General features: G+C 49.1%; 2 protein-coding genes across 20 annotated transcripts in view; one reads left to right on the forward strand and one right to left on the reverse strand.

Annotated features, from left to right (window-relative positions):
• The window catches only part of LOC107034401 (uncharacterized), a 161,863-nt gene that overhangs the window by 149,868 nt on the left and 1,570 nt on the right, over window positions 1-10,425 (reverse strand). For 5 of the 18 annotated variants that reach the window (XR_012079284.1, XR_012079291.1, XR_012079280.1 and 2 more), the window contains exon 1: window positions 486-569. The exons of 10 other annotated variants lie outside the window; for them this stretch is intronic. The gene's annotated coding sequence lies outside the window, so the exon portion shown is untranslated. Of the gene's footprint in view, window positions 1-485; window positions 570-7,346; window positions 7,457-10,425 lie in introns of those variants that run through there. 3 more of the 18 variants (XR_012079288.1, XR_012079293.1, XR_012079282.1) reach the window with 1 other exon arrangement.
• Window positions 581-6,380, forward strand: MRPS15 (mitochondrial ribosomal protein S15). Of its 2 annotated transcripts, none has more exons than XM_072974753.1 (8): window positions 581-886; window positions 1,128-1,172; window positions 2,111-2,186; window positions 2,971-3,019; window positions 3,505-3,589; window positions 4,543-4,601; window positions 5,827-6,018; window positions 6,227-6,380. In XM_072974753.1, the coding sequence occupies exons 1-8, from the start codon at window positions 691-693 to the stop codon at window positions 6,362-6,364; spliced, it is 840 nt and encodes a 279-aa protein (XP_072830854.1). In that variant the 5' UTR covers window positions 581-690; the 3' UTR covers window positions 6,365-6,380. The 2 variants fall into 2 exon arrangements, with proteins under 2 accessions (XP_072830854.1, XP_072830853.1); XM_072974752.1 differs by having other exon boundaries at window positions 581-826.

Raw genomic sequence — 10,425 nt, forward strand, 5'->3', positions numbered from 1 at the left:
AGGCGCTCTGCACACAGCTGTCGCAGTTAATCCTCTAACAACCTAAAAGATAGGTAATGTTATTACCACCCCCATTTCATGGATGAGTAACTACACTGCGGCTCAGGAAGTGTGAGCGACTTGCCCACAGAATCACACAGCCAGTAAATGGCCGAGTTAGGATTCCAGCCCAGGGCAGTCCAAACTCAGCGACCTTAATCACCAGGATGCAAGGCTGCCAAAAAAGAGGTTGAAACCTAGTTCTTACAGGGCCCCAGCCTGGATTCTGGGGAGACAGGGAGTAGAAATACTTGGTTGGGGGAAGAAGACCACAACAGGCCCCACGAAAGCCTCCAAGATAACTAGGGCCTGAGCTCAGGACAGCAGAGTGGGACTATGGGTGGGATGCATGCTCAAGAAAAAGTGGCATCTTAGAGTTTACACAGGACCACACACCACTAAGGAGGCCAGGCAACGACCAAACCTCCCACTCTCGCTCAACAAACCTCTCTCCCTTGATCCAACTCCGAATTCCTCCTCATCAAGGCATCCTGCCTTCCAATCCATCACCTCGGTCCTCATCTGCTCCGGTCTCGCAACTGCGCTCGATTGGTCGAGCCTGAGTCAACATGGCGGCGGCCATGTAACAGAGTCCCTACCGCGAAGGCGACGGCGGCCTTAGGGCGAGCCACGCAGGGGTCGAAAGTCACCATGCTGAGGGCGGCGTGGAGGGCGCTTAGTTCGATTCGGACCCAAGCAGTGACCCAGGTGCCAGTCCTCGGGCTGCCGGGAGGAACGTGTGCCAGGCTTTCCTCCGTCCCGCGGGGCCTTCCCTCACCTCCTGGAGGTGAGGAGCCGAGAAGCTCGGCATTGGGAGTAGGAAAATGCAGTTCGGCGAAGATACAGGGTACGCGGGACAAGAATGGCGAGGCGGTGGGGGGAGTGTAGCAGCGGGAGAAAGGAGGAGTGGTGAGTGGGGAAGAAGTGAGGTGGGAGAGACATGCGGCATCGGGGTGCGGAAGAAATCGGGCGGCAGTTCGGCGCACAGGCTCCAAGACCATGGAGAAAGGGTAATGCGAGAGCAGTAGACCAGAATCGAGGCTGGACTCTTTGAGGAAACGGGCCTCAGCACTCTTTCTTCTGCATAGGTCTCATCCTCCAGGCTGCCCGCGGATATGCCACCCAGAAACCAGGTAGGAGGTCTTGGGTGGGACTTGGGGCGGGAAAGAAATTGCCTGGACGGCTTGGAGTGGCCAAGGGGACAGAGGTGGCTAATTAGAGCCACTAGGTGAGGTGCGCAGAGGGATGGGCCAGAGGTCTTGCGAAGAAGACACCCCACCTTCCGACCAGCTGTCACAAAGCTGTAGGCCTGAAGCCTGAGGAATGGCAGGTGGAGGGTGGGAGGGGAGCCTTTAGACTGGTGTGTGTGGAAATGAGCTAGCTAGAGGGAATATATGGCTGGCACTACCCAGGTTTAGCTAGAACATAGCACTCTGTGTCAGCCCTTTCTAGGTGGAGAACCTGGTTTCTCATTCCTAGGCAGTCTGCACAGCTATTCAGATTTATCTTACTAGATCTTAATATTATTCGCATAGCAGCAAAGCAGGGTCTGACCGGAAAGGACAAGTTGATCTCCCCTGTGCCTCTCCTGCACCTCCAAGGGACGACAGGGAGGTACACACCAAGGCTGAGGGTTTCCTGTGGTTTCTGTTTGGTGCTTACATTTCAGGCGTCCTAAAGTTAGGGGTTCCTCCACAACCCCCTCATCCCATTCATGCAATCAGCCAGTGATTTTTTATTGAGTGCCTATTCTGTGCTGGGCCATGGACCAGACTATGGGGGATTCAAAGGGGGTCAAACTCAGTCCATCCACAGGAGACCCATCCTAGTGGGAGATCTGGTAACTGTAGAGCCAGACAGGTGTGTGAGAAGTGAAGGCACAGTACAGAGTCTTGGGAAAGGCCATCTCCCAGCATGAAATACCAAGGCAGATGCCCACAGGGTTTGCAGAGGGGAAACTGAGCCCAGAGATATCCTCTCCCTTGCTTGAGACCCTGGATGTCTCTGAAAGAGTTGGTGAGAAGAGCCAAGTCTGGGAGTTGACTCTGGGTGTTTTCCTTACACTTGACAGTCCAGCCCAGCCAAGATGATGACCTGGCCCCTTCTATGCTGCTCAAGGACTACCAGGACATCCCTGGAATTGAGAAGTAAGCAGGAAGAAATCTCCTTGATGAGGCAAGGGGCCCTGGGAAGATTGGCAAGGAGAGGGCTTCGAGTTAGAGGCCTGCTGAATCTGAAGTTGATTATGGAAAGAGGCAGAGAACTGTGGAAGCCCAGGCATGGTGAGGGTGAGTGGGCAGCAGGCGCAGATGGAGCTCAGCTGCTTGCTGTCTTTGTGCTCTGGGTGAAGACCCTCTACCGTGAGATACTAGGAAGCACCATGCCTTACAGGTCTTTATAGGAATCTCTCCTCTCTTGATCCTGTGAGGGAAGAAATAGTGTCCCCATTTTATAGATTATCTAGCTGCCCAATGCCGTATAGCTCCTAAGGGGCAGAGCTAGAGTTTGAATCCAGTGCTGAAAGACACCAGAACCAGGATCGTTTGCTCAGCTCCTGTCCAGTCCCTCCCACTGTGCAATGTGACATGAGAAAGAAGCAGTGACTGTAGAATTGAAGTGCCTCGAGACAGACTGAACCATATTCCAGCTAAAATGGAAATCGTCTGTGTGCCCTCCCTGTGATGAGCCTAGAACACTCGAGCTGACAGCCCATTTTCTGTAGTTATCACCTTGTTCCATGTTCTCAGCCCAGCAAATCAGATCCATGTGGACTTTTAATCCCTGAAAAGTGGTGCCCCTATCCAGAGACTCATATGTTATAAAAGAAATTTTTCAGTCATCCTTGCTTTTCAAATTGAAATTAAAATGGCATTGCTTCCCCTTCCCCCTCTCCTCCCACACTCATCCTTTGTTGCTGTGGTTTCTCCACAGGGTTGATGATGTTGTGAAAAGACTCTTATCTTTGGAAATGGCCAACCAGGTGAGTAGCCTTTGCCAAACCTCAGCCTCTCTCAGTCCTCTAGTCTGGGACTCCTCCTACCCTGGGAACACCTCCTATCCATGCTTCTCAAGTCACAGCACTTATCCCAATGTCATTCTGTGTCCACTAGTCAATACCCCCAGGCTGGGCATCTCCAGGGCAGGGACAGTCTTTTTCCCCCATGTACCCTCAGCACCTGACAAACAATAGGTACTCAATAAAGATCTAATGCCCAAACGAATGGGCAAGGTCTGGGGGCATTCATCCAACAAGCCATTTCTCCTGTCAGTGGCACTGGCCTTGGGCTCACCTAGATGTGGATAGCCATGTGGTTGGCCCAGAGGCCATATCTGATAAGCAGAGTGAAGTTGGGCCCTGAGCCTTATGGCCTAGTTGCTATGACTGCAGCCCTGGCCTTGGAGGTCTGAGGGCTCATTCTTAGGGGGTGGCAGACTTCACAGATTCTCTGTCTCTATCTTCAACAGAAGGAGAAGCTAAAAATCAAGAAAGCTCTGTTGATGAACAAAGTGGCGGAAAATCCTGAGGACACCAGATCCCTGGAGGCTCGAAGTTGGTCAGGGGGCCCTTGGGGAGTGGGGGGATTGGGGAGTCTGCTAGCTGGTACTTGATCCAGGCCCCTCATCTACAAATACACTAATTATTAGATGCAGCTTGATAAAGGGAGAGACAGGAAGGACCAAGGGCAATGAAAGCTGGACTCTGTGTCCTGAGTCCTGTGATGCTGTTGTCAGTGCCTGGGTCCTGCCTCGTCCCTCTGTGTGCTCTCAGGCAAGATTCCTCAGGAACCAGAGCTTGTCTTTCTGTCTGTCTCCACCCTGCAGCTAAGGTGGAGTGAAGGGACATGTGGTCAGGGCCAGCATTCCCACCACACTTCTTATGGTGTTCCCAGAACCCAGCGTGTGTACTGAAGGGGCCTGCTGTAGTGATGGCCTCTCCTTGGGGCCACCTTCTGCTTTTGCCTTTTCCCCTATCTTTGCCTTACAGGCCTGAGTCAAATAAGAAGATATCTGAAGGAAGGATATCCTGGGGCTTTAGATGAGTGGGAGCTGATATTTCTGATAACTCATTATGAAAACACAGAGATAAAGTTGGCAGCTGGAAGGGGAGCGAAAGGAGTAGTCCTTGACAGTTTGGGAATCTTATTGCAGTGGATGGGACCTCCGGGGCAGGGTTGGATCATTAACCATGATAGCATGCATCCCATGCAAATTCCTGAATTTAATAGGAAGACTAAAGTTTTACCGTTAAAAATGCTATTTGCTCAGGTTTAGGGATGATGCCTTCGTAAGATTAGGGAACTTCCCTTCCCTGGGCTTTGCTTTCTAAAGGAAAGGTAATCCAAAGTCTTTTGAGCTCATGAAATTCAGAGTGCGTTGGGGGTGGTAGAGAGCCGTGCAAGAGCTTTGGTGATTGTTATTCCTTGAGGTCTTAAAACATAACCGAGGTCTGGGCCCTTCCTTCCTCTGTGCCCGGCTCTCATCTTCTGTGGTTTGTGGTTTCAGTTGTTGCCTTGACTGTCAAGATCCACAGTTATGAAGACCACATGCAGAAACATCGGAAGGTAAAACTCGGGCCCGGCTCACAGCAAACACCAGCACCTGGGGGGAGGAGTCTGAGCACTGAAGTGTCTGGGTCCAGAGAAGCAGATGGAGAAGCCAGGTGGCTCCAGCACCTGAGCACATGCCCCTCACTTCCCTCCTGCCTCCGGGGGGAGCAGGAGCCGTACAGGGCAGTGCTGAGCATCACGGATGGTCAGGATCACAAGCTCTAGAGCTCAGTCACAGTGTGAGGCACACAGTGGGTGCTCAGTAAACATTTGCTGGATGCATGAATGGGTTTCAGAGTGCCCTGGGTTCAAATCCCAGCTCTGCCACTGCCACCTCTCCAGCTGTGTGACTTTGGGGAAGTGACTTTACGTGTCCCAGCCTCAGTTCTCCTGTCTGTCAAATGGGGGTCATAAGAGTCCCTGCTGAAGGTCTGTGTGAAGTCATAATGGCAGCCAACATGACGCATATATTTAGGCCTCCTGCTAAATACATGCATCAGCTCATTTAGCCCTTAGATTCATCTTTGTATTCCATTTTACAGAAGAAGAATCTGGGCATGGGGTGATGAAGTTCTCCCTCAAGGCTCACCACTAGGAAAGGACATGCTAGGACTTAAAACTTGGGGGTTTTGCTCCAGGACCCACATCCCTAACCATTCTGCCAGATCTCAGCACCATGTCAGGCACAGAGCTGCTGTCACTAGGCAACTGCTGGTATTTTTAATAAACACATAGTCGTGAACACAGACTGGTCTGACTTCATGCCTGGCACCTCATGTCCCCTGGAACCAGTTAAGCCTGCTCCTTGGAGATCACAGTTTTGTTCATTTGGAGTTTGGAACACCAGCCCCACTGAAGGAGCAGTGCCTGGCAGGGGTCTTCCTAGGCCTTCCCTCTTCTCCACCCCAGCTGACAGTTTGCTGAGCTGTGGAGAGGCTGTGTGGGTGGTATAGGGGAAGGAGCATGAGATCTGAGGTCAGACCCTCAGACCCGGATTCAAGACCTGACCTCACACCAGGTCCTGACCTACTATAGTTCTGGGACTTTTTGTCAGTCAGTTAGTATCTTTGAGCCTTTATTTTCTCATCTGTAAAATACGAATAACAATGACAATACCTACCTCAGAGTTGCAATAATACTTGCTGAGATTGTTGGGAAGTTTCAACTCTGTGATAAGATGACCATCCTCTGTTACTGTGAAGTGACACACCACTTATTTATGGACCGACTCTTCACACAGGACAAAGCCCACAAGCGCTATCTGCAGATGAGCATTGACCAGAGGAAAAAGATGCTCAAAAACCTCAGAAACACCAACTATGCTGTCTTTGAGAAGACATGCAGGGAGCTGGGCCTTGAGTACACCCCTCCCCCTCTGCACCACCGAAGGGCTCACCGCCGCTTGGCGGCCAAGAAGGCTCTGTGCATTCGGGTACGAGTCAGAATTGCTGCTTTGGTTGGTCCCATTCCAGGACTCGGGTGGAGGGAGCAGAAGGGAGCTGGCCTTGTGAGGGCTCGCAGGCCACCAACCCCATGGAGAAAGGCTAGGTGACCATCTAGGGGAGTCCCCATCCCAGCAGCTCCGAGTCTGAGGTTTTGCATAGCATTACAAGTCTTTTCCTGCCCCTCTTCATCCCCAGGTTTTCCAGGAAGTTCAGAAGCTAAAGAAGCAAAAAAGGGCCTTAAAAGCTGCAGCTGCAGCAGCCCGGGAACAAGGCCAGAAGAGCCCAAAGAGCCCTTTCAAAGCCAGACCAGAGGCAACCAAAGAAAACCAATAAAGGTTGTTAAAGTTAAGTCTTGCTGCCTTGAAGAATAGCAGTAGAGAAGGCGGGGTGCTTTGCCTGAGGAGGAATTCATTCTTCCATGCAGCTCTGGGATCCCAGGGGTGTGAGGCAGAGTCCCTACCTTCACACACCACAGGGCACATTCTTCTCTAACACACCTCAGACACACTCGTGTAAACAGCTCCCTGTGGTCCAGGTGACGTTCGGTGGCGGCGAGCCTGAGTGCACAGCAGCACAGAGGAAGTGTGGTGGGCTGGCTGCCGGGTGAGGAGGCCAGCGTAGGAGCGGCCTTGTAGACAGGGCCCTGGAGGGTGAGTGGACGTTCACCGGGCAGAAATGGGGTAGGAGCGCATCCTGGGCAGGAGGAACTGCAAGTGCAAAGGCAGAGTGGACCGGTGCGTGCTATGTTCAGAGAGCAGTAGAGCTGGACAGGTGGGCTGAAGCTGGGGTATGAGAGGCTTCACGTGCTGGCTGAGGAGACTGTGCACGGTCCTCTGGGGAGTGGGGACACAGGTATGGTTTTGAAACTAAAGGAGGGGTGATAGCTAGCAGCAAGTCTGTTTCAGATAGGCGCCTGTGGTGTGGGGGAGGGGGAGAGAGCAGAGCGATTATTGTTTGGGGGAGAGAGGTATTGGTGTTCGAATTGAGAATCTGACAGAAGCTACAAGTCCTGTCCCTTAGACACAGCACACATACAAAACATTGCTTATAAATTCCGGGGAGTTATGGATAACCCCTTTCTCACAAAGCCCAACCACTCACCAAGTTGAGTGCCAAGGCCTTGCTTAGCATGTTTGAAGAACCCAAAGACAGTGTGTCCAAAACTGAGTGAGAAACGAGTAGGAAAATAAAAGGTCAAAGGGGTAAGTAGACACCAAATAATACGGAGCTTTGGGGGTGTGTTAGTCTCTTCAAGCTGCCATTTTAAAAACACCGTAAACTGAGTGGCTTAAACAACAGAAATGAATTTTCTCACAGTTCTGGAGACTAGGAAAATCCAAGATCAAGGTGCTGGCCGACTCGGTTTCTGGTGAAGAATCCTCCTGGCTGGCAGACAGCTTCCTCCTGGCTGGCAGACAGCTGCCTCCTGACTATGTAATCATGGGGAGGGAGGGAGAGCTCTTCCTCTTGTAAGGGCATTAATCCCATCCTGAGGGCCCTACTCTCATGACCTAATCTAACTCTCATTATCTCCTAAAGACTCCCATCTCCAACTGCCATCACTTTGGGGGTTAGGGCCTCAGCCTTTGAATGTGGGAAGGACAAATATTCAGTCCATAGCACTGTGGGAGACTTCAGACTTCATTCTGAGTAAGAAGGAAAGCCACTGAGGAAAGTCAGAAGGAAGATGTGGGAAAGTGATGTCCAAAGAGCAGATGGAAATTAGAGACAGGTTTGGGAGTTAACGTTTAAGGTGACTGAAGCCACTGGAGGGAGTGAAATTGCCCAGGAGTGGAATGTAAAGGCAGAAAAAAGGGCCATGTCTAGATGGGAAGGATGATCTCTGAGGCATAGCCTGAGTCAGGGGTCAGGTCAGGGTGGGGTCATGGCGTAGCAGAGAGCCTGGGGTCCTGCAGAATCAAAGGTGAGATGAGGGTCAGATACCACCTCCTGGAACAGGAGGGAAGGCCTTTTATGGGGGCAGGAGTCAGAGTGCACACAGCTATTTAGAGATACTTTGCTGGGGGGCCAGGTGCCAACAGGTAAGAGGTGCCAACAGGTGGGGAGGAGAGAGAAGGAACGCACATTCACACAGTCATGAAACAGGCTCTACAGGAAAGGCACTGTTTTAAGTGCTGCCTTAGGTGCATTATCTCATCTCATCTTTAAAACCACCTTACCAACCTGCCCCCATATTGGCTTAATTATCCTCATTTTACCATGAGAGAACTGAGGCTCAGAGAGGTTAGGCAACTAGAACAAATTCACACAGCTGGTTAGAGACAGGCAAAGATTCAAACCCACATCTGTCTTGACTCCAAAGCTCATGTTCCATTCATTATAACACACTGCCTAGGGCAAAAAGTGGTCTGAGCAGCTCTGGGAGGAATCTACACTATAGTGAACTCATGCCATTAGCAACCAGGCAGGTAATATAATGCAGGACAGCCAGGTGTAGGATAATGACACCAAGCTGCTTGTTACATTCCCATCCTAGTTCTAGTCCCTTTTAAGATAGTGCACAGAACAGGCAAAATCAGTTCAAGCCTTGGGCTGCCAGCTTTCAACTACTGTGTAGTATCCAATGCTGAGATGTCAGTTAAAGACCAAAAAGTCTCTGTGGAGCAGTTTCAGTGGAGTGGAGAGAGCTAAACCCAGTTACAGTGAGGTGGGGAATGAGGATGTTACAGAAATTAAGGTTGTGAGTGTAGACTACTCTTAATTTTTTTTTATTGAAGTATAGTTGATTTACAATGTTGTGTTAAAGGTATACAACAAAGTGATTCAATTATACATATATATACTTTTCCAGACTCTTTTCCATTATAGGTTATTACAAGACATTTAATATAGTTCCCTGTGCTATACAGTAGGTCCTTGTTTATTTTATACATAGTAGTGTGTAAATGTTAATCCCAAACTCCTAATTTATCCCTCCCACCCCACCCCTTTCCCCTTTGGTAACCATAGTTTTCTATGTCTATGAGTCTATTTCTGGTTTTTAAATAAGTTCATTTGTGTCATTTTTTTTAGATTCCACATATAAGAGCTATTATATGATATTTGTCTTTATCTGACTTACTTCACTTAATATAATTTCTAGGTCCATCCATGTTCCTGCACGTGGCATTATTTCTTTTTTATGGCTGAGTAGTATTTCAGTGTGTGTGTGTACACACACCCCCCACATCTTCTTTATCCATTAATCAAATGATGGACATTTAAGTTGGTTCCATGTCTTGGCTATTGTAAGTAGTGCTGCTGTGAACACTGGGGTGCATGTATCTTTTCGAGTTAGTTTTACCTGGATATATGCCCAAAAGTGGGATTGGTGGATCATATGGTAACTATTTTTAGTTTTTTAAAGAATCTCCTTACTGTTTTCCATAGTAGCTGCACCAATTTACATTGCCACCAACAGTGTAGAAAGGCTCCCTTTTCTCCACACCCTCTCCAGCATTTATTACTTATATACTTTTTAATGATGGCCATTCTCACTGGTGTGAGGTGATACCTCATTGTAGTTTTGATTTGCATTTCTCTAATAGTTAGCAATGTTGAGCATCTTTTCATGTGCCTGTTGGCCATCTGTATGTCTTCTTTGAAGAAATGTCTATTTAGGTCTTCTGCCGATTTTTTTATTGGGTTTTTTAAAATACTAAGCTATATGAGTTGTTTGTATATTTGGGATATTAATCCCTTGTCGGTCTTATCGTTTGCAAATATTTTCTCGCAGTCCATAGGTTGTCTTTTCATTTTGTTTGTGGTTTCCTTTGCTGTGCAAAAGCTTGTAAGTTTAATTAGACTACGCTTTTTAAAACTTGGCTCTGAAAGGAACAAAAATGGGCTCAAGAAGGTGTGGGAAGGACCTGAGCCTGGTATAAGGCAAGATTTTCCAGTGCTGGGTGTGGTTATGAGGAAGAGGAGGTGGTGCTCCATACAGGGGCCACGCTGATGAGCTGAGTTCAGCTGGACTGGGGAGTGCAGGAAGTGTCTCTAGAAAGGTAGTTAGAGCCAGAGCGGACAGCCTTGAATGCCACTCCAAGGCATTTCGCCTGTGATCCACCAAATAGTAGGGAGACACTAACAGGATGTGTCATACTGAAAGTGGTGTCTTTTGAAATTTAGCCTAGCAGCCAGGCAGGTAGAGGAGACAAAAAAGCTGTTAATACTGACAGTCATGCAGAGAGAAAGAAATGAAGAGATACGTGTGAGAAAGATTTTGGTAGAAAAAGCAGAATTAGTGACTGATAATAGGACCCAGGGGGAGGGAGTTGGAAGCTAAGACTCAGATTTCAAGTCTGAGTGGCTGGAGGAGGGAGATGATGAGTAGGTCTTTGAAGTATTGAAATTTTCAGAAATGATTGCTCATCAAAGTAAAAAGGTACAGCAGA

Source organism: Vicugna pacos, chromosome 13, assembly GCF_048564905.1.
Source record: "Vicugna pacos chromosome 13, VicPac4, whole genome shotgun sequence".
NCBI lineage: Eukaryota > Metazoa > Chordata > Mammalia > Artiodactyla > Camelidae > Vicugna > Vicugna pacos.

Bases quoted from the DNA above. Each gene is read 5' to 3' on its own strand.
- MRPS15 (XM_072974753.1), top strand. From the start codon at position 691: ATGCTGAGGGCGGCGTGGAGGGCGCTTAGTTCGATTCGGACCCAAGCA. The intron at 2,187-2,970 runs GTAAGCAGGAAG...GTTTCTCCACAG, and splicing joins GACATCCCTGGAATTGAGAA to GGTTGATGATGTTGTGAAAA. The intron at 4,602-5,826 runs GTAAAACTCGGG...CTCTTCACACAG, and splicing joins ACATGCAGAAACATCGGAAG to GACAAAGCCCACAAGCGCTA.